The sequence below is a fragment of the Oncorhynchus gorbuscha genome, linkage group LG02 (assembly GCF_021184085.1).
Source record: "Oncorhynchus gorbuscha isolate QuinsamMale2020 ecotype Even-year linkage group LG02, OgorEven_v1.0, whole genome shotgun sequence".
NCBI classification, from domain to species: Eukaryota; Metazoa; Chordata; class Actinopteri; order Salmoniformes; family Salmonidae; genus Oncorhynchus; species Oncorhynchus gorbuscha.
Window position 1 is genome coordinate 42852368 of NC_060174.1, and position 23905 is coordinate 42876272.

The following is a 23905-nucleotide window of genomic DNA, read 5'->3' on the forward strand; positions in this document are numbered from 1 at the left end:
TTCTGAATCAAATTTTCTCTTACCTAACCTTTTTGCCATTATTCCGTTCTCTCTTTGACAGGGCCGGGCCTAGGATTTTTTTTCTGGAGGCCAAATAGGAAAAAAATTCGATAGCGTCTCTGGTATTGTTCAGAGGGCCGGGCCAAATGTGCTGACGGGCCGTATCCGGCCCGCGGGCCGTAGTTTGGTGACCACTGCCTTAAGGTATCAAGAAAATATACATTTGGCATTACTGCTATTAGGCGATAGAAATGCAATGAATAACAGATTCACTACATGGAACAACAATGTCGTGTCTTTGGCTATGCCAGATTAAGTGATATGACATGCTATTATATGACATGCTATTCTATAAAATCCTTTCTCTGTCATTAATATTACCCGATTGAGCTAATCATGTAAATGTAATTAACTAGAAAGTCGGGGCACCACAAAATAATATTTATAGAGCTGTTATCTTCCGAATAAGCTCTTAAAGACCTAGTAATATTTTACATCAATAGCAGTCAATATTAATCGTCACCTTATTTCAGTCTCATCTGAAAGTTGTAAATTCTTGGTTCTCTTCACGAACCCTGGCTAACAAGTTGAATCAGCAATACAAAATTGTGTTTAATTATTTATTTAGCAGATATGACAGCTGGTTACACAAAGGAAAGTGGGTTGGGTTTGAGTGAAAGAGCGGGAAGACTGAAGAACAAAAGGGAGAAGCTGTGCTATCGTAAATACAATATCCTATGCATTCTAAATTACTGCCCATTTGGAAAAGGAAAATGCAATAAATATTTACTCTGAGCTGCGCTTCAATAGGTTGGTGGTAGATGAATAGATGGATGGCCGTGTTGCCCAACAGAGTCCTTTGAAGAGTGTCTCTGGTGGTGAACGGGAAACGTTGTAGTGTCGTCGTTGGGTGGTAGACGGAATACTCTGTCTGTCCTTTCCTAACCCACGTTTTTAACTGCTGTTGCTAACTCAACAGCTAGGATGTCTCACTTCTTTAGTGAATAAGAGTTCAAAGTTCATACCATTCACAACCAATGCTCACGCTGAGGTTGGCTTAGTTCTGTAGTTGACATGTTAGTCCTTTTTAACGTATGGACCGTCGTCCTCACGTCCTCAGAACAGGAGGTTATATTGTCGTCAAGGCTTTATATAGAAAGGGAGAGGAGTGTGTGTTTCATTGGTTATAACCAATGTCTCTTCACGTGGGCGGTCCACTGAGTCGGGCCTAATTCACTCATGAAAATTCAATTCTCACATTTTAGAAGCTAAAATCACATTTCATATTCAGACATTTAAATTGCACAACAATTCCATGTGAATCTGATAAACTCTACAGTGGAAAGTCTACACATTATAGTTATGTCATCCTATCATTGATGAGAAAGTCTCAGATGACATCATATTCATTAAGTACCGACGCATATGTTCAACTAGTCGGATTACCAAAATATGTTTAATTCCCCCCCACCTTCTGATGTTCCCAGAATCGCTATGTTAACCAAGGGATTTTCAATAGTCCCATCAGTAGGGTAGAGAGGAAAAAAGGAGGGGGGGGTATTTATGACTGTCAAAAACCTACCGCCAGGCCAGCATCATGACAACCCCCCAAAAAAATCTAAAAGTTTAGATTGTTCTTTAGTGTCTGTTCAATATTTGAGAGATAAGAAAGATCAGGGAACATTATTTATTTACTTTTAACATGCATTTAACCCCTTATTTTAGGCACTAAACTATCTCCTGTTTTAAAACTGTTACCGGGGAAATTCAGAAAAGGCTTGGGGGCGTCCAAGAGCAAAACAACTGACATGTACGTGTTCGTGAGAGACTCATAATAGTTTTTAGGCCAAACTGTTCGGACAGGAACGCGCTCACCGGCCAAGCTGTCGTGGATGCAAGGTCCGATCCCACTTCTTACACCAATGTAATGAAACAGCAGGGAGCAGGTCTCGAACCCTCGACCTTCCAGCCCGTGGTCCAGCGCTCTATCGACTGTGCCACAAAAGCATGCTCGAACGGCAGAGTTACAATACTATACTAATTAGCAGTAGGCTATAAAGGCCTGGGGAAAGTTGTGGAATTTCAATAAAACCAGAGAGGAAAAGTGAACTTTAGTCTACTTCTGTGAATTTGCGAGGCATGCAAGACAAGACATTGCGAGATACAGATTACCAAAATATATGCGCACGTACAGTTCTTTCTGCCTGTCCCCTCCTCTCTTTCCCTCACGCTGGCTCTTTCTCTTTGCTAATGTTGTGAGTGTGTGCTCAGTCTTCGGACTGTTGCGTTTAGAATACCCTAACCTATTCATTGAGGATAGGCCCTGCTTTAATGAAGTTGAGACATTGCACGTCAAGAAATAGCGAGATACAGCTATTGATTGCCATTAGGCGATATGGTGAAATGCAAACTTTGCAATATGGAATTGAGGGACAGTAATAGTAGTAAAGGTGCAATGCTTAACCATCAAATGGAGGCACCGTGAGACACAAACTATAGCTGGCAGCAGCCGAGATGCATTGTGAAATCACCTGGAATTTAATGATTTTTCTAACGAAAAATCGATTAAAGAACGGTAGTTTAAAGGTTGAGAAAAAATGTAATTTGTTATATCCCCAATGTAGCTCATTCAATGGAATGTATTTTTGTAACGTCAGTTGAGTTTAATCAATAAATCTCAGCACATATTTATAGCTAAAAATAAGATTCTTAAATATGCTGTCCTAACATTGGAAAATGTTACCAAAGTGACATTGTCCACTGAACAACCTTTCATCCTCAAGAGTCAGACTTAATCTTACCAAAAACTATAAACGTGTAGCTAATATAGTTTATTTGTATTGTTTTTGCATGTCTTCACTACCTAATTTTACATCAAGCTAAGGTGCTTTGTTGTGGTAAATATCCACATTTATACCATTTTAAAAGTGCATGAATACGTGCTAGCTAGTGTGTGCTTGCTGGCTGAACTAGTCTCAAATCAAGCCACATGAAACGAAAGACAGGGATGCTAACAACGCCAGTTAAACACACACAATGCTGAATACTCCCTTCCTCTAGCTAGCATAGTGAAGTTCTAGCTAACACACAAATTACTTTTATCTGTTCTGCCGTGATTAGTGCACCGAGTTCTACAACACAGCCAACTTAAATGTTACAAAGTAGACAGATACATGCTGATTTATGAGAACAGTCCCATAACTTTAGTGCCATCAACAATCTGTCAAACTATACTGAACAAAAAGATATATTCAACGATTGTACTAAGTTCACATAAGGAAATTGGTCACACCCAGGCCCACCCATGGCGCAGCCCAGAAAAGGACTTTATTACAGACAGAAATACCCTTCAGTTTCTTCAGCCGGGTGTGGAGGTCCTGGGCTGGTGTGGTTACACATGGTCTGCGGTTATGAAGCCGGTTGGACGTACTGCTTAATTCTCTAAAACGGAATTCGTATTATATTCTCCAGCAACAGCTCTGGTGGACATTCCTGCAGTCAGCATGCAAATTGCATATTCCCGCCAAAACATGAGACATCTGTGGTAATGTGTTGTGTGACAAAACTGCACATTTTATTGTCCCTACCATAACATACACCTATGTAATGATTATGCTGTTTAATCATCTTATTGATATGCCACATTTGTCAGGATTATATTGGCAAAGAAGAAATGCTCAACAACAGGGATGTAAACACATTTGTGCACAAAATGAGAGAAATAAGACAGGATGCTCTCGATTGTGCATCTGTAAAAGTTTGCGAGTGTTTTTGGTGACAAGCTAAATTTCTTCAGCCTCCTGAGATTGAAGAGGCGCTGCTGCGCCTTCTTCACCACGCTGTCTGTGTGGGTGGACCATTTCAGTTTGTCCGTGATGTGTACGCCGAGGAACTTAAAACTTTCTACCCTCTCCACTACTGTCTCGTCAATGTGGCTAGGGATCTGCTCCCTCTGCTGTTTCCTGAAGTCCACGATGATCTCCTTTGTTTTGTTAACATTGAGTGTGAGGTTATTTTCCTGACACCACACTCCGAGGGCCCTCACCTCCTCCCTGTAGGCCATCTCGTCGTTGTTGGAAATCAAGCCTACCACTGTAATGTCGTCTGCAAACCTGATGATTGAGTTGGAGGCGTGCATGGCCACACAGTCATGGGTGAACAGGGAGTACAGGAGAGGGCTGAGAACGCACCCTTGAGGGGCCCCAGTGTTGAAGATCAGCGGGGTGGAGATGTTGTTACCTACCCTCACCACCTGGGGGCAGCCCGTCAGGAAGTTCAGGACCCAGTTGCACAGGGCGGGGTCAAGACCCAGGGTCTCGAGCTTAATGATGAGTTTGAAGGGTACTATGGTGTTAAATCCTGAGCTGTAATCGATGAACAGCATTCTTACATAGGTATTCCTCTTATCCAGATGGGTTAGGGCAGTGTGCAGTGCAATTGCGTCATCTGTGGACCTATTGGGGCAGTAAGCAAATTGGAGTGGGTCTAGGGTGTCAGGTAGGGTGGAGGTGATATGGTCCTTGACTAGTCTGTCAACGCACTTCATGATGGCGGAAGTGAGTGCTACGGGGCGGTAGTGATTTAGCTCAGTTACCTTAGCTTTCTTAGGAACAGGAACAACTGTGGTCCTCGGAGCATGTGGGAACAGCAGACTGGGATAAGGATTGATTGAATATGTCCGTAAACACACCAGCCAGCTGGTCTGCACATGCTCTGAGGACGCAGCCGGGGATACCGTTTGGGCCTGCAGCCTTGCGAGGGTTAACACGGTTAAATGTTTTACTCACGTTGGCTGCAGTGAAGGAGAGCCCGCAGGTTTTGGTAGCGGGCCGTGTCAGTGGCACTGTATTGTCCTCAAAGCGAGCAAAGAAGTTGTTTAGTCTGTCTGGGAGCAAGACATCATGGTCCGCGACGGGGACGGTTTTCCTTTTGTCCGTGATTGACTGTAGACCCTGCCACATACCTCTCGTGTCTGAGCCGTTGACTTGCGAATCCACTGTGTCTCTATACTGACACTAAGCTTGTTTGATTGCCTTGCGGAGGGAATAGCTACACTGTTTGTATTCGGTCAAGTTTCTGGTCACCTTGCCCTGATTAAAAGTAGTGGTTAGCGCTTTCAGTTTTGCGTGAATGCTGCCATCAATCCACAGTTTCTGGTTAGGGAATGTTTTAACTTCTCTAGGGTAGGGGGCAGCATTGGGAATTTTAGATGAAATGCTTGCCCAAATTAAACTGCTTGCTACTCAGACATAAAAGCTAGAATATGCATATAATTAGTATATTTGGATAGAAAACACTGATGTTTCTAAAACTGTTTGAATTGTGTCTGTGAGTAAAACAGAACTCATATGGCAGGCAAAAACCTGAGAAAAGAATCCAACCAGGAAGTGGGAAATATAAGGTTTGTATTTTTTAACTCTTGGCCTATCGAATACACAGTGTCTATGGGGTCATATTGCACTTCCTAAGGCTTTCACTAGATGTCAACCGTCTTTAGAACCTTGTTTGATGCTTCTACTGTGAAGTGGGGGCAAATGAGAGGGGAATGAGTCAGAGGTCTGCCAGAGAGCCACAAGCTCAGTCTCGCACGTTCACGTGAGAGCGAGCTCTGTTCCATTGCATTTCTACAGACAAAGGAATTCTCCTGTTGGAACATTATTGAAGATTTATGTTAAAAACATCCTAAAGATTGATTCTATACATCGTTTGACATGTTCCTACGGACTGTAACGCAACTTTGTAACTTTTCGTCTGCTGCTAGCGACCGCACATCGTGAATTTGCATTGTGTACTGAACGCGCTAACAGAAAGAGGTATTTGGACATAAATGATGGACATTATTGAACAAAACCGACATGCATTGTGGAACTGGGATTCCTGGGAGTGCATTCTGATGAAGATCATCAAAGGTAAGTGAATATTTATAATGCTATTTCTGACTTCTGTTGACTACACAACATGGCGGATATCTGTTTGGGTTGTTTTGGTCTCTGAGCACCATACTCAGATTATTGCATGGTGTGCTTTTTTAGTAAAGTTTTTTTTAATCTGACACAGCAGTTGCATTAAGGAGAAGTGGATCTAAAATTCCATGCATAACAGTTGTATCTTTTAGCAATGTTTATTATGAGTATTTCTGTAAATTGATGTGGCTCTCTCCAAAATCAGCTAATGTTTTGGAACTACTGAACATAACACGCCAATGTAAACTCAGATTTTTGGATATAAATATGAACTTTACCGAACAAAACATACATGTATTGTGTAACATGAAGTCCTATGAGTGTCATCTGATGAAGATCATCAAAGGTTAGTGATTAATTTTATCTATATTTCTGCTTTTTGTGACTCCTCTCTTTGGCTGGAAAAATGGCTGTGTTTTTCTGTGACTTGGCTCTGACCTAACATAATCGTTTGGTTTGATTTCGTCGTAAAGCCTTTTTGAAATCGGACACTGTGGCTAAATTTACAACAAGTGTATCTTTAAAATGGTGTAAAATACATGCATGTTTGAGGAATTTTAATTATGGGATTTCTGTTGTTTTGAATTTGGCGCCCTGCTGTTGACGAGGTGGGACACTACCGTCCCACGTACCCTAGAGAGGTTAATAGACGCTGTGGGTACAACATCACCGATGTGCTTGCTAATAAACTTGCTCAATCAGCGTATTCATCAATGTTGTTGTTCGACGTTATGCGGAACATATCCCAGTCCACGTGATCGAAGCAATCTTGAAGCGTGGAATCCGATTGGTCGGACCAGCTTTGAACAGACCTGAGTACGGGTGCTTCCTGGATGAGGATAAGCCTCATCCAGGCGAGTGCTGTCTAAAGACAAGTGAAATGCCATAGAAGTCCCAAGTTATTTACAAGATGTTTTAGCTTTAAATTTGGCACATTATTGTTGGATAAAGTACAAACATTATTCAGGCAAGCACAGACCAGAGTAAGAAGGGCCAAGATTGCTCTGTGTGTTCCGCCTACTCGAAGATGAGTGGAGACTGTGGAACAAATCATGTATATTTTAAAGGGAAATTACTTTATAACATGATATGTTGTTTATTCTCTGTTTTTCTTCCATGTGAATACCAAACTGCTGTGGTGTGGGCCTATGGGTGTCTATCAACTTCCAGCAACACCGGAAATGGGAGTCAAGCTTGTAAAATGAACATTAAGAGGTAAGACAGACAGTTTCATGTTAACATTGTGCCATTTATTCTTATTTCTGATTAGCAGATGTCTCAATCATAACACTAAAGATCCATTCCACTGGAATTCCTCAAATCACTGCAGTAAGTGCAACTCCAGTCAGTCAGTAAACAGTAAATGACAAACAAATAAGAGTAACATCCTAATAGTCTAAGTGGCTACGCCTCCTTGTCCTTCTCAATCAGGATAGACCGTAGACTGCTAAATGTGAAGTGCTAAATATGTACATGTATTCTAAAAGAACCAGTCAGTGTAGATGGCGCTGTTATACTGTACTTATTTATGCTGACAATATTTTGAATATTACTTTGTTTAGGCCTACTTGTCAGATTTGACAATTGGCATACACCAAGATGAAACGGTAAGTACAGATGAGGCTGTGACGACCAGCAGGAGGAAAGTCAGCAAACAAACGGTGAGTGAATAACCACTTCAAACTCACATTTACTTATGCTGTTTTTATGTTGATTCAAATGAAGTCCAAGGTCACATATTGTGAATGCACTATCCAGAGTAATAACTGAGTGAGTGGATGCAGTGATTATGTATTGATACTTAACTGAGACTCATCAATATGGTACGACACAACAAGCAGTGTGAACCAAAGACATTGCAGAGTGAGAGCAAGTTGCTGAAGTCATCAGCAATCACACAGATACTGGCAAGCATCTCCTCTTGTGCACAAGAGTTTGCTTCACTCTCATAGCATGATAGTTGTCTGACAAATGCTGATGAGCTGAAACTTCGTCACTTCACTCTTTGTTTGTCGCAGAAGTCGCCCCACTGCTCATTGTAACGTCACATTGTGAATCTACCTTTAACTTGTGATGACCATTGTATACTACCATTGTATACTATTATCATTTATTTCCATTGTATTCAGCTGCTTATATTTATTTATTATGTCACCCAGTCATGTCTATTACCTAAGTATATTGGTGTGAATGGGAGGAGGGAGTAATTATGTGATGGTGTTTCTGCCTGACTACATTGCTGATGTTGCATTCCATCAACCTATGATTGTTCATTTCTTGCATCCTCTCTCCTCGCCTCTTCAAATGCATTGGAGGAGAAAGGTTGAGGGGAGAAACTTCCAATCTAACCCTCTAATCCATTTTGAAAAGGGGGTGAGGGAAGAGAACGTGAGGAATCTAGGTAAGACAAATTGACACTTTTGAATCCCGATCAAACCCTAGCCCCTAAACACTTGCTAGACCTGAGAGTGTTGGATAGATGATGGACAAGATGGAGCTACTGTAGCACAGTGCATGTGAGAGTACTACTGCCTCAGAGGACCAGGCTTTTCTGGTTGCTTCTACACTGCAGACCCCTGTTCTGATGTTCACATGTGGGGCCTGTGCATGACAACACTTTTATAGAGGTGGAATACTGTAGCGCGGCGTATGAGTCTTAATACAGCCTTTTACCATAAGCCTCGCATTGCTCCAGCCAATGTATTGAGAGAGTGGGATCAGTTGAGGGGAGGCTTGATCCTAAGATGCAGAGGCATATACTCTACTCCATCCAAATCTTGGTCCTCGAAGACAGTAGTACACTTATACACTGTGCTATTCTTCCACCATATAGATTCCAATCTGTATAGGTGATGTACTGCACTTGTCTAGGGGAAAAAGATTGGGTGCATCCAATTCTTGCCCAGGTGGGCAGATATTACAAAATGTAGTATGTTTGTGTGTAGTGGTATATGCAGAAGGACCTGCTCACAAATGACAGCAATGCTGACTGTGAGGGGTGGAGTTAAACAAAATAACAATGAAATGCATATGGTTAAGATAAACTAACTTCTGATCATTGATTAACAAACATTTTAATTCTTGATTAAACATTTTCACAGCCAACAGGCAAACACGATAGTGTTACGTTCAGGTAAAAATAATATTGAGATATTGTCAAAACTATACAATATAGCACCAAAATATTGGCCGTCTGTGACAACAAATCATTTATCAAAATCAGTGTGATGTTCCACTAATATTTGTTCGATTGTTTGTAAATGTTCTCTTCTCTTTTTGGTCTGATTGAATAGCTATAATGTGCTGCTGTGTTTCTCCCATTGTATTTGTAGTACACATGCAGTACACATGCATCTTAATTATTGAATACATTAGGGGTCGTGGAATGTACGTTTGCTCCATAATAGACATAAATGATGATCCCATCCCTGTGCTTTCCAATGCTTTTGCCAAAGACAAACTAACTACAGCACAAATGTTGACATAATATACGCACAAACTGTTCAGAACTGTTTTGGATAGGACTCATCGACAATGTGGATCACATCTCCTAGAACTGATGTCTTTATCTTTACCCAATAGTTTTTAACCCATAACCTCTTTGGTTTCCTAGCCAGCGTCCAACTTTACTGAGTATGTATCTTTCCTTGACATTTCCAAATAACATAGAGGAAAGGGGGGAAAAAATGGACATAATGTGAAATAAAATTGAAATGCAGTATGTGACAGAATTAGTGTAACTGACCAAAACATTTGCTGTGATTATCGAGTAGGCTAGAGATAAATATCTGAATATCATCAAAGATCCTCTATGATATTACTGAAATTAATGTCCATCTGTGGTTAAGCATGAACTGACTGTTCTGCTGTCTGACCACTACAACAGAGGTCATGCGACATGAAGTGTTGGAATGTGTTGGAACTTTTACAACATTCAAAACTACGTTTTGTTTTGAACATGTTGGATTAGTCATCACATATTGGTCAAAGAAAGACTGGAACATGCAAACTGTCAAGGACTAATGACACCTCGACCTGAATCCGCGATACACAATAACACATGATAATGATAGCTAGCTGGCTAGTAGGCGCACAGATAGAACAATGAGACCGATATTTCACCGGATGTATAAATGTGAGGCATCCAGTGGGCGTTTCCATTCGACCAAATGTGCTGGGCAGTGGGAGAAAGATGGAGCTAGATGAATTTGTCGTCATTACGCTAATTTTATCATCGATTAAACATTTGATCTCAATACAGTTCTGTTTCCAAAACTAGAATGGGTTACGAACAGAGTGGACAAAGTGTTGTAGACTTTACCATTTGCTAAAGTTTAAAAAAACTGGTGTTTAGAAGGAGTGCATAGGCAAATAGTTATTACACACGTGCACTTCACAGTGTAGGCGTTCTCTCCTTGCCCGTTACATTGGACAACGACAAGCTGTGGTCTATCTTGGGTTAGTTAAAAAAATCTCTGGAGGTAATGTCTAATATTGACATTAATTGCTTGACATTACAACAACAAAGCTAACTATCGACCTACATAGCTAAACGAGAAGGCTAACGTTCGCTATCTAGATAGCGGTTATAGGTTAATTTAGCCAGCTAATCTAGTACTCTAGAGGATGCTATCTAACAGTAGTAACAATTGCAACGGCTAAACTGGCTGGGCATGTTGCGTAACGTTAGCTAGCGACGCTAACTAACTACATTTTAACCGTCAGCCAAGGCAAGAGCAAAACTTATATTTTACTAGCTAAGTTAGTAGTAAGCGAATTGTAACAACACGCTAAGTTAACTGTCTACTGACTGTTTTTATACGTGGATATTTGAGCCAGCCAGCTAAACGTTAAATAACGAGTTCGCATCAGAGCCATGTATCAATCTCGGCTGGTTTTGTGTCGGCCTGGCTGGCTGACAACAGAGACACAGAAGGGAAGGCCTGTGCAACACAATAAAACGGACTTGGTTTCATACAAACTGCACGCCTGCCGATTTGATTCTGGAATCTTACCATTTGAAGTATCCGTCTAAGCATGGTATCGATTTGTGTTTGGCTGTCAAATGAAATGCGATCGATCTTCCAAATGAAAAGTTTACGCCGTTCTTGGTTACTCGGTACCCATGACAAGCCCACTGCTTGGTACAGCAGCTGTGAGTGGGATGGGCTCTGTCTTGAAGTAAGAAGTATGTTCAAGACCTTTAATTGTTTAAAAACAATGGTCACCAACCCTTTCTGAGTAAAGATCACATTCGCAGTCAAAAAGCAAGCCGAAATCTAGCGCTCAGATAGAAAATATTAAAAAACGTATTTAAAAATGTAGGCCTAACTTGAACCTAATAAAACGAGTTCTGTATGAAATACAAATGTAATTCCAATATTGCCTGCCAATATTGTACTTCTCAGACCCTATTATAGGCTGTTTCAAAACTCGAGGTTTGATAACAAAATCAGTTGGTTGTAGCACTTGCAAGGCACAGCTGAGTATAAAATGAAACAATTTGGTTATTATTATTATTTTATTTAACATTTAATTAACCAGGTAGGCTAGTTGAAAACAAGTTCTCATTTACAACTGTGACCTGGCCAAGATAAAGCAACGCTGTGCGACACAAACAACAACACAAAGTTACACATGGAATAAGCAAACATACAGTCAATAAAACAATAGAGGGGGAAAAAAGTCAATATACAGTGTGTGCAAATGAGGTAAGATAAGGGAGGCAAGGCAACAAATAGGCCATAGTGGCAAAAATAATTACAATTTAGCAATTAAACACTGGAGTGATAGATGTGCAAGTAGAGATACTGGGGTACAAAGGAGCAACAACAAAAACAGTATGGGGATGAGGTAGTTGGATGGGCTATGTACAGGTGCAGTGATCTGTGAGCTGCTCTGACAGCTGGTGCTTAAAGTTAGTGAGGGACATATGGGTCTCCAGCTTCATTGATTTTTGCAATTCCAGTCATTGGCAGCAGATAACTGGAAGGAAAGGCGGCCAAAGGAGGAATTGGCTTTGGGGGTGACCAGTGAAATATACCTGCTGGATCACATGCTACGGGTGGATGCTGCTATGGTGACCAGTGAGCTGAGATAAGGCAGGGCTTTACCTAGCAAAGACTTATAGATGACCTGGAGCCAGTGGGTTTGGCGACGACTATGAAGTGATGGCCAGCCAACGAGAGCATACAGGTTGCAGTGGTGGGTATTATATGGGGTTTTGGTGACAGAAGGGATGGCACTGTGATAGACTGCATCCAATTTGCTGAGTAGAGTGTTGGAGGCTATTTTGTAAATTACATCGCCAAAGTCAAGGATCGGCAGGATAGTCAGTTTTATTAGGATATGCTTGGCAGTATGAGTGAAGGATGCTTTGTTGCGAAATAGGAAGCCAATTCTAGATTTAATTTTGGATTGGAGATTCTTAATGTGAGTCTAGAAGGAGAGTTTACAGTCTAACCAGACACCTAGGTATTTGTAGTTGTCCACATATTCTAAGTCAGAATCGTCCAGAGTAGGGATACTAGACGGGCGGGCAGGTGCAGGCAGCGATCGGTTGAAGAGCATGCATTTAGTCTTATTTGCATTTAAGAGCAGTTGGAGGCCATGGAAGGAGTGTTGTATGGCATTGAAGCTCGTCTGGAGGTTAATTAACACAGTGTCTAAAAAAGCGCCAGAAGTATACAGAATGGTGTCATCTGCGTAGAGGTGGATCAGAGAATCACCAGCAGCAAAAGCGACATCATTGATGTATACAGAAAAAAGAGTCGGCCCGAGAGTTGAACCCTGTGGCACCCCCATAGAGACTGCCAGGTATCCGGAAACAGTCCCTCCAATTTGACACACGGAACTCTGTCTGAGAAGTAGTTGGTGAACCACGCAAGGCAGTCATTTGAGAAACCGAGACTGTTGAGTCTGTCTATAAGAATGCAGTGATTGACAGAGTTGAAAGCCTTGGCCAGGTCGATGAATACGCTGTACAGTATTGTCTTTTATCGATGGCAGTTATGATGTCGTTTAGGACCTTGAGCGTGGCTGAGGTGCACCCATGACCAGCTCTGAAACCAGATTGCATAGTGGAGAAGGTGTGGTGGGATTTGAAATGGTCGGTGATTTGTTTGTTAACTTGGCTTTCGAATACTTTAGAAATGCAGGGCAGGATGGCCTTAGGTCTGTAACAGTTTGGGTCTAGGGTGTCTCCCCTTTGAAGAGGGGGATGGCCGAGGCAGCTTTCCAATCTTTGGGGATCTCAGACGATACGAAAGAGAGGTTGAGCAGGCTAGTAATAGGGGTTGCAACAATTGAGGTGGATCATTTTAGAAAGAGAGGGTCCAGATTGCCTAGTCCAGCTGATTTGTTGGGGTCTAGATTTTGCAGCTCTTTCAGAACATCGGCTATCTGGATTTGGGTGAGGGAGATATGGGGAGGCTTGGGCAAGTTGCTGTAGGGGGTGAAGAGCTTATGACCGTGGTAGGGGTAGCCAGGTGGAAAGCATGGCCAGCCGTAGAAAAATGCTTATTGAAATTCTCAATTATCGTGGATTTATCGGTGGTGACAGTGTTTCTTAGCCTCAGTGCAGTGGGCAGCTGGAGGAGGTGCTCTTATACTCCATGGACTTTACAGTGTCCCAGAACTTTTTGGAGTTTGTGCTACAGGATGCAAATTTCTCTTTGAAAAAGCTTGCCTTTGCTTTCCTAACTGCCTGTGTATATTGGTTCCTAATTTCCCTGAAAAGTTGCATATCGCGGGGGTTATTCGATGCTAATGCAGAAAACCACAGGATGTTTTTGTGCTGATCAAGGGCAGTCAGGTCTGGAGTGAACCAAGGGCTGTATCTGTTCCTGGTTCCAAATTTCTTCAATAGGGCATGCTTATTTACGATGTTGAGGAAATTACTTTTAAAGAACGACCAGGCATCCTCTACTGACGGAATGAGGTCAATATCCTTCCAGGATACTCGATTAGAAAGGCCTGCTCGCCGAAGTGTTTTGACAGTGATCAAAAACTGAGGGAGGGTCGTTTGACCGCGGACCCATTACGGACACAGACAATGAAGCAGTGATCGCTGAGATCCTGGTTGAAGACAGCAGAGGTGTATTTAGAGGGCAGGTTGGTCAGGATGATATCTATGAGGGTGCCCGTGTTTACAGATTTGGGGTTGTATCTGGTAGGTTCCAAGATACTTTGGGTGAGATTGAGGGCATCTAGCTTAGATTGTAGGATGGCCGGGGTGTTACGGATATCTCAGTTTATAGGTGACCTAACAGTACAAACTCTGAAGATAAATGGGGGTGGTGTCCAGGGCACATCTGGGGGCTGAGGGGGGTCTGTATAACAAGCGGCAACAGTGAGAGACTTATTTCTGGAAAGGTGGATTTTTAAAAGTAGAAGCACCCCCCCCCCCCCAAAAAAAAAAAAAAAGAGATAAGAATAACAAATAATTAAAGAGCAGCAGTAAATAACAATAGCGTGGTTATATACAGGGGGTACCAGTACAGAGTCGATGTGCGGGGGCACCGGTGTCAAGGTAATTGAGGTAATATGTACATGTAGGTAGAGTTATTTAAGTAACTATGCATAGATAATAACAGAGATAGCAGCAGCGTTCTGGGGGGGAATGCAAATAGTCTGGGTAGCCATTTGATTAGCTATTCAGGAGTCTGGCTTGGAGATAGAAGCTATTTAGGAGCCTCTTGGACCTAGACTTGACGCTCCGGTACCGCTTGCCGTGCGGTAGCAGAGAGAACAGTCTATGACTAGGGTGGCTGGAGTCTTTGACAATTTTTAGGGCCTTCCTCTGACACCGCCTGGTGTAGAGTTCCTGGATGGAAGGAAGCTTGACCCCAGCGATGTACTGGACCGTACCCACTACACTACCCTGTAGTGTCTTGCGGTCAGAGGCCGAGCAGTTGCCCTACCAGGCAGTGACGCAACCCGTCAGAATGCTCTCGATGGTGCAGCTGTAAAACCGTTCTGCGAACCCATGCCAAATATTTTCAGTCTCCTGAGGGGGAATAGGTTTTGTCGTTCCCTCTTCACAACTGTCTTGGTGTGCTTGCACCATGTTAGTTTGTTGGTGATGTGGACGCCAAGGATCTTGAATCTCACAACCTGCTCCACTACAGCCCCGTCAATGAGAATGGAGGCTTGCTCGGGCCTTCTTTTCCTGTAGTCCACATTCATCTCCTTTGTCTTGATCATGTTGAGGGAGAGGTTGTTGTCCTTGCACCACACAGTCAGGTCTCTGCAAATTGGAGTGGGTCTTGGGTTTCTGGGATAATGGTGTGGATGTGAGCCATGACCAGCCTTTCAAAGCCTTTCATGGCTACAGACGTGAGTGCTCTGTCGGTAATCATTTCGGCAGGTTACCTTAGTGTTTTTGTGCACAGGGATTATGGTGGTCTGCTTGAAACATGTTGGTATTACAGACTCAGACAGGGAGAGGTTGAAAATGTCAGTGAAGACTCTTGCCAGTTGGTCAGTGCATGCTCGGAGTACACATCCTGGTAATCCGTCTGGCCCTGTGGCCTTGTGAATGTTGACCTGTTTGAAAGTTTTTCTCACATCGGCTGCGGAGAGCATGATCACACAGTCGTCCAGAACAGCTGATGCTCTCATGCATGTTTCAGTATTACTTTCCTTGAAGCGAGGAGAGAAGTTATTTAGCTTATCTGGTAGGCTCGTGTCACTGGGAAGCTCTCGGCTATGCTTCCCTTTGTAGTCTGTAATAGTTTGCAAGCCCTGCCACATCTGACGAGCGTCGGCTCCAGTGTAGTACGATTCGATCTTACTCCTGTATTGATGCTTTGCCTGTTTGATGTTTAGTCGGAGAGCATAGCGGGATTTCTTCTAAACTTCTGGGTTAGAGTCCCGCTCCTTGAAAGGGGCAGCTCTATCCTTTAGAATAGTGCGAATGTTGCCTGTAATCCATGGCTTCTGGTTGGGGAATGTACATACAGTCACTGTGGGGATGACGTCCTTGATCCACTTATTGATAAAGCCAGTGACTGATGTGGTGAACTCCTCAATGCCATCGGAAGAATCCCGGAACATAATCCAGTCTGTGCTAGCAAAGCAGTCCTGTAGTTTAGGATCTGCTTCATCTGACCACTTTTTTATAGACCGAGTCACTGGTGCTTCCTGCTTTAATTTTTGCTTGTAAGCAGGAATCAGGAGGATAGAATTAGATTTGCCAAATGGAGGGCGAGGGAGAGGGTTGTACACGTCTTTGTTTGTGGAGCAAAGGTGGTCTAGATTTTTTTCCCTCTGGTTGCACATTTAACATGCTGATAGAAATGAGGTAAAACTGATTTAAGTGTCCCTGCATTAAAGTCCCCAGCCACTAGGAGTGCCACTTCTGGATTAGCGCTTTCCTGTTTGCTTATTGAGCGTGGTTTTAGTGCCAGCATCGGTCTGTGTTTTGGTATGTAGACAGTTATGGCAAATAAAGATGAAAACTCTCAAGGTAGATAGTGTGGTCATGAGATACTCTACCTCAGGCAAAACCTAGAGACTTCCTTAGACATTGTCCAGCAGCTGTTGTTCACATATATGCATAGGCCCCGCCCTGTGTCTTACCAGAGGCTGCTGTTCTGTCCTGCTGATGGAGTGTATAACCTGTATGTTCTTAATGTCGTCGTTCAGCCACGGCTCGGTGAAACATAAGATGTTACAGTTTTTAATGTCCCGTTGGTAGGATATACATGATTTCAGTTCGTTCCATTTATTTTCCAGCAATTGAACATTAGCTAGCAGGATGGAAGGTAAGGGCAGATTATCCACTCGTCGCCTGATCCTCACAAGGCACCCAGATCTTTTTCCACTAAATTTCCATTTCCTTCTCCAGCGAATCCCGGGGATCTCGGCCTGGTCGGGTGTTTGTTGTAGTATATCTCTCCTGTCTGAAGAAGAAGAACTCTTCGTCCAGTTTGAGGTGAGCAATCACAGTTCTGATGTCCAGAAGCTCTTTTCGGGCATAGATGGTAGCAGCAACATTATCGCCATTGCTACATATTGTATTGAATGGTAGGAGGCTACAGTAGTCTACAATAACATAGAATTAATAGGCTACTTGATGGCCAACAGATGCGAATGTATCATTCTTCATATTTAATATCAGTTTCATTGTGGACTTTTCCCCATGATTCCTGTGTACACTTACATGCAGTAAATGCTGAGTGCCGCTTAGTCCGCCCAGAGTGGCTTGCTTGTGGGCGTGCTGGCAGCATGTGGCAGCATATAACAGCAGTTCTGTTGTGCATCAATAAGGTCTGGTTATTAAATGGGTAAATAGTTTAATTCGTTCTCCATTTCATTAATGTATTCACCGGTAAATAGTCATAATGCTCTAAACTGCTCTCGTGACAAACAAACTTTGCTGCCCTGTTTCCAATCATCCACATAGCTGGGAGAACATATTCAAGTACTGTAAGTAAATATATTTTGAAAATGTAAAAATGTACAGTCGTGGCCAAAAGGTTTGAGAATGACACAAATATTAATTTCCAGAAAGTTTGCTGCTTCAGTGTCTTTAGAAATGTTTGTCAGATGTTACTATGGAATACTGAAGTATAATTACAAGCATTTCAATAAGTGTCAAAGGCTTTTATTGACAATTACATGAAGTTGATGCAAAGAGTCAATATTTGCAGTGTTGACCCTTCGTTTTCAAGACCTCTGCAATCTGCCCTGGCATGCTGTCAATTTACTTCTGGGCCACATCCTGACTGATGGCAGCCCATTCTTGCATAATCATTGCTTGGAGTTTGTCAGAATTTCTGGGGTTTTGTTTGTCCACCCACCTCTTGAGGATGGACCACAAATTCTCAACGGGATTAAGGTCTGGGGAGTTTCCTGGCCATGGACCCAAAATATCGATGTTTTGTTCCCCGAGCCACTTAGTTATCACTTTTGCCTTATGGCAAGGTGCTCCATCATGCTGGAAAAGGCATTGTTCGTCAACAAACTGTTCCTGGATGGTTGAGAGAAGTTTCTCTCGGAGGATGTGTTGGTACCATGCTTTATTCATGGCTGTGTTCTTAAGCAAAATTGTGAGTGAGCCCACTCCCTTGGCGGAGAAGCAACCCCACACATGAATGGTCTCAGGATGCTTTACTGTTGGTATGACACAGGCCTGATGGTAGCGCTCACATTGTCTTCTCCGGACAAGCTTTTTTCCGGATTCCCCATACAATCGGAAAGGGGATTCATCAGAAAAAATGACTTTACCCCAGTCCTCAGCAGTCCAATCCCTGTACCTTTTGCAGAATATCAGTCCGTCCCTGATGTTTTTCCTGGAGAGAAGTGGCTTCTTTGCTGCCCTTCTTTACACCAGGCCATCCTCCAAAAGTCTTGGCCTCACTGTGCGTGCAGGAAGAGCAATGATTCCAAGCACCACCCTCCTTTTGAAGCTTCCAGTCTGTTATTCGAACTCAATCAGCATGATAGAGTGATCTCCAGCCTTGCCCTCGTCAACACTCACACCTGTGTTAACGAGAGAATCACTGACATGATGTCAACTGGTCCTTTTGTGGCAGGGTTGAAATGCAGTGGAAATGCTTTTTGGGGGATTTGGTTAATTTGCATGGCAAAGAGGGACTTTGCAATTAATTTCAATTCATCTGACCACTCTTCATAACATTCTGGAGTATATGCAAATTTCCATCATACAAACTGAGGCACCAGACTTTGTGAAAATGAATGTTTGTGTCATCCTCAAAACTTTTGGCCACGACTGTATTATTAACTAGCTACAGTACAGGCTAACTCAAATTAACTGCTAACGTAGCTAGCTAGCTAGCTAGACAACTTTATAGCTGGCTAGCTAAGTGAATTAAATGTCACCAGCAACCTAACTTCATTTTAGCTAGCTATCTTGATGTATTTATCATTGTAAAAAACAAACTACAAATGCATTTGAAGGTAGCTGGCTAACAGCCATGGAAGCGAGTGAAAGGATAGCAGCTCCAACTGTCAAAGAAGAGAAAGAGTAGGCTATTCTGAATAGGGCAGGTACTTTTGTGTAGTTCCACTCCCTAGAAAGAAGTGAGGGCAGAGGTAATAGTAGCATAATATTCAGTGATGTCTAATTTGAGTATAATGAATTTGTCACGCCCTAACCTTAGAGCTTTTTATGTCTCTATTTTGGTTTGGTCAGGGTGTGATTTGGGTGGGCATTCTATGTTCCTTTTTCTATGTTTTTGTATTTCTTTGTTTTGGCCGGTTATGGTTCTCAATCAGGGACAGCTGTCTATTGTTGTCTCTGATTGGGAAACATACTTAGGTAGCTTTTTCCCACAGGGTTTTTGTGGTGGGTATTTGTTTTCTGTATAGTTTAGTTTCCTTACATAACTGTTCATTTTTCTCTTTGTTATTTTTGTTCAAGTGTTCTGATATAATAAAATATCATGAACACGTACCACGCTTTGTTCCAGTCATTTACAGGAAGAGGATCATTACAGAATTATGTTTCTTGTCCTCAGACACAGAAAGCTGTGACGGCCTGTATGCAGATGAAGAGCCGTGGTTCTCAGTCTGGTCCTGGGGACTCAAAGGGGTGTACATGTTTGTTTTTTGCCTTAGCTTCAAGTGGTATGTATGTATTCATTTGTGATGCTATCCTTGATATGATCCTGCATTTGTCACATGCTATACATGCACATGTGTGTGCTCATGCATCTATCTGTCCAATGTTATCATGATTTGTTTTAAGATATATTATAGTGTAGTAATCCACAATAACCTGGTGATGTAAAAGTCTAATAATTACATTATCTTCCATATTCCTACAGATATCTTGCAACTGGAGATTCCATCAAAACGATTGCCTACAGTTACCGTGTAGGGCACTGCACGGTTGGGTGACCAGGACCATCTGAGACTGCCTCGTGGGGGAATTCTTCCATTTACTTAGCTATGTCAACTGCAGTTATTCAAATCCCATTTTCTTGCCCTTCGACTGTACAAAAACAGGCTCTTTTAAGAGTCACCCATATTGGAAAAATATAGAACAATTAGACACCCTACAACCCACACCTACATTGTATCAATCTGATTGATGTATTGTGTTGTTCAGTAAGCAGGATCAGGTGTATAGATGTGGCTCCTTCTACTTTCAGAGAATAGGCAAGAGGACCAACCATGGAGAATGGTAAGACACTCCATTATTTATATTTACAGTGCCTTGCGAAAGTATTCGGCCCCCTTGATCTTTGCGACCTTTAGCCACATTTCAGGCTTCAAACATAAAGATATAAAACTGTATTTTTTTGTGAAGAATCAACAACAAGTGGGACACAATCATGAAGTGGAATGACATTTATTGGATATTTCAAACGTTTTTTAACAAATCAAAAACTGAAAAATTGGGCGTGCAAAATTATTCAGCACCTTTACTTTCAGTGCAGCAAACTCTCTCCAGAAGTTCAGTGAGGATCTCTGAATGATCCAATGTTGACCTAAATGACTAATGATGATAAATACAATCCACCAGTGTAATCAAGTCTCTGTATAAATGCACCTGCACTGTAATAGTCTCAGAGGTCCGTTAAAAGCGCAGAGAGCATCATGAAGAACAAGGAACACACCAGGCAGGTCCGAGATACTGTTGTGAAGAAGTTTAAAGCCGGATTTGGATACAAAAAGATTTCCCAAGCTTTAAACATCCCAAGGAGCACTGTGCAAGCGATAATATTGAAATGGAAGGAGTATCAGACCACTGCAAATCTACCAAGACCTGGCCGTCCCTCTAAACTTTCAGCTCATTCAAGGAGAAGACTGATCAGAGATGCAGCCAAGAGGCCCATGATCACTCTGGATGAACTGCAGAGATCTACAGCTGAGGTGGGAGACTCTGTCCATAGGACAACAATCAGTCGTATATTGCACAAATCTGGCCTTTATGGAAGAGTGGCAAGAAGAAAGCCATTTCTTAAAGATATCCATAAAAAGTGTCGTTTAAAGTTTGCCACAAGCCACCTGCGAGACACACCAAACATGTGGAAGAAGGTGCTCTGGTCAGATGAAACCAAAATTTAACTTTTTGGCAACAATGCAAAATGTTATGTTTGGCGTAAAAGCAACACAGCTCATCACCCTGAACACACCATCCCCACTGTCAAACATGGTGGTGGCAGCATCATGGTTTGGGCCTGCTTTTCTTCAGCAGGGACAGGGAAGATGGTTAAAATTGATGGGAAGATGGATGGAGCCAAATACAGGACCATTCTGGAAGAAAACCTGATGGAGTTTGCAAAAGACCTGAGACTGGGACGGAGATTTGTCTTCCAACAAGACAATGATCCAAAACATAAAGCAAAATCTACAATGGAATGGTTCAAAAATAAACATATCCAGGTGTGAATCCAATCGAGAATCTGTGGAAATAACTGAACTGCTGTTCACAAATGCTCTCCATCCAACCTCACTGAGCTCGAGCTGTTTTGCAAGGAGGAATGGGAAAAAATGTCAGTCTCTCGATGTGCAAAACTGATAGAGACGTACCCCAAGCGACTTACAGCTGTAATCGCAGCAAAAGGTGGCGCTACAAAGTATTAACTTAAGGGTGCTGAATAATTTTGCACGCCCAATTTTTCAGTTTTTGATTTGTTAAAAAAGTTTGAAATATCCAATAAATGTCGTTCCACTTCATGATTGTGTCCCACTTGTTGTTGATTCCTCACAAAAAAATACAGTTTTATATCTTTATGTTTTAAGCCTGAAATGTGGCAGAAGGTCGCAAAGTTCAAGGGGGCCGAATACTTTCGCAAGGCACTGTAGGTAACTACGCTTTATTGTTTGTTCTTGTGTGTCTATGCATGTTTTTCAATATAAAATACTCTGCATCCACTCAGTGTGGACACAAGGTGAGGTCACACACAGATTACTGTTGAACACTCTTTAACTACCTTATTTTCTCAATGACAGTCTCTCCTTCACTTCATCCCTCTCCCCCTTCTCCCTAAATCCTCTAGGTTATATCGGCTGTCACACCCTGACCATAGTTTGCTTTGTATGTTTCTATGTTTTGTTTGGTCAGGGTGTGATCTGAGTGGGCATTCTATGTTGTTTGTCTAGTTTGTCTGTTTCTGTGTATGGTTCTCAATCAGAGGCAGGTGTTAGTCATTGTCTCTGATTGGGAACCATATTTAGGTAGCCTGTTTGGTGTTGGGTTTTTTGGGTGATTGTCTCCTGTGTCAGTATTTGTACCACACGGGACTGTTTAGGGTTTTCACGTTTCTTGTTTTTGTAGTTTATTCATTTATAGTTTCTTTATTAAAGAACCATGAATTATAACCATGCTGCAATTTGGTCCGCCTCCTTCGACGGAAGAATCCCTTGACGTCGGCTGTATCTGTGACCCTCTCCCGCTTCTGAACTGCCTGACACATAGAGAGCACAGCATGATCAGAGGTGAGAGGTCACTTGGTCGGGTCAACAGGAAGTAAGGAGATGCTTTACATTGAAATACAGATGTAGATGTCCCAGAGTTAATGATCCAAGGTCAGTTTTGCATTTCACGTCCTGATGATTGTGATGACTGACAGTGTTAGCATGATTAAGCTTTATTTTAAAAAATTATATCTCTCCATCTGTCTCATCTGCAGGTATCTTTTGATGTGAGAGGATGACAACTCCCAACCCTCGGGCCAATTGGGGGCCCAATGCTTGAGTAGGAGATAGCGCTAGAGACACTATTATGTCATTGTGATGACCTTAGAGACTATGGAGTTTAGTTGCACTGCATTTCATTCATCATTATGCTGTCTTCTCTGTTCTTATCGCTTTCCCTTTCTGTCTTTTACACTATTTCTCATATCTCTCTCCCCACCTCCCCTTTCTTCCTCTGTTTTTATGATGCACACCAGATGTGCATTGAAATACAGATTGAACTTGTTTTTATAATATTACAATTATAGTATTCATAATGTATGTATTTATATCACTTGGATAATGAACTTCTTTCAGTAAAGCTTTTCACATTCTCCACTGGAATTGGTTCATATTCTTTAATGGTTGAAATCAAGTCTCTCATTTGATGAAATACTACACCTATCATTTGTCCTCAGATCGGTGCAGATGAATTTAATTAGATATTGAGATTAACCTGTTTTAGAGAATTTACATGGTGCATAGGAAGTGTACTGTTTAAAAAAAAATTCTGGTTCTGTATATATGAATTACAAATCAGCCTTTAACTAGTTAAATCATGTGTTCTAGTCTATCAAATAAAATACAATTTTATTGGTCACATACACATATTTGGCAGATGTTATTTCAGTTGTAGTGAAATGCTTGTGTTCCTTGCTCCAACAGTGCAGTAGTATCTAACAATTTACAGCAATATGCACACATCTAAAAGTAAAAGAATGGAATTAAGAAATCTATAAATATTAGAACGAGCAATGTCGGAGTGGCATTGACTAAAATACAGTAGAATACAGTATATACATATGAAATGAGTAAGGAAGTATGTAAACATTATTAAAGTGACTAGTGTTCCATTATTAAAGTGATCAGTGATTCCATGTCTATGTACATAGGGCAGCAGCCTCTAAGGTGCAGGGTTAAGTAACCAGGTGGAAGCTATTTAACATTCTGATTGCCATGAGACAGAAGCAGTTTTTCAGTCTCTTGGTCCCAGCTTTCATGCACCTGTACTGACTTGCCTTCTGGATGATAGCAGGGTAAACAGGCCGTGGCTTGGGTAGTTGATGTCCTTGATGATCTTTTTGGCCTTCCTGTGACATCGGGTGCTGTAGGTGTCCTGGAGGGCAGGCAGTGTGCCCCCGGTGATGCGTTGGGCAGACCGCACCACCCTCTGGAGAGCCCTGTGTTTGCGGGCGGTGCAGTTGCCGTACCAGGTGGCGATACAGCCCGACAGGATGCTCTCAATTGTGTATCTGTAAAGATTTGTGAGGGTCTTAGGTGCCAAGCTGAAT

The 23905-nt window shown here is 42.1% G+C and overlaps 1 protein-coding gene and 1 long non-coding RNA gene across 3 annotated transcripts in view; one reads left to right on the plus strand and one right to left on the minus strand.

Moving 5' to 3' along the window:
• The window catches only part of eea1 (early endosome antigen 1), a 50809-nt gene extending 39690 nt beyond the window's left edge, over nt 1–11119 (minus strand). The window contains exon 1 of the mRNA XM_046309975.1: nt 10979–11119. Within this exon, the coding sequence (XP_046165931.1) occupies nt 10979–11002 (24 nt within the window). The 5' untranslated portion in view covers nt 11003–11119. The remainder of the gene's footprint in view (nt 1–10978) is intronic.
• Nucleotides 10157–23121, plus strand: LOC124002532. Of its 2 annotated transcripts, none has more exons than XR_006833053.1 (6): nt 10157–10444; nt 16813–16899; nt 19448–19556; nt 19757–20115; nt 22245–22376; nt 22571–23121. It is a non-coding gene; the product is annotated as an uncharacterized LOC124002532 (long non-coding RNA). The 2 variants fall into 2 exon arrangements; XR_006833054.1 differs by having other exon boundaries at nt 10385–10421.
• The last annotated feature ends 784 nt before the right edge of the window (nt 23122–23905 follow it).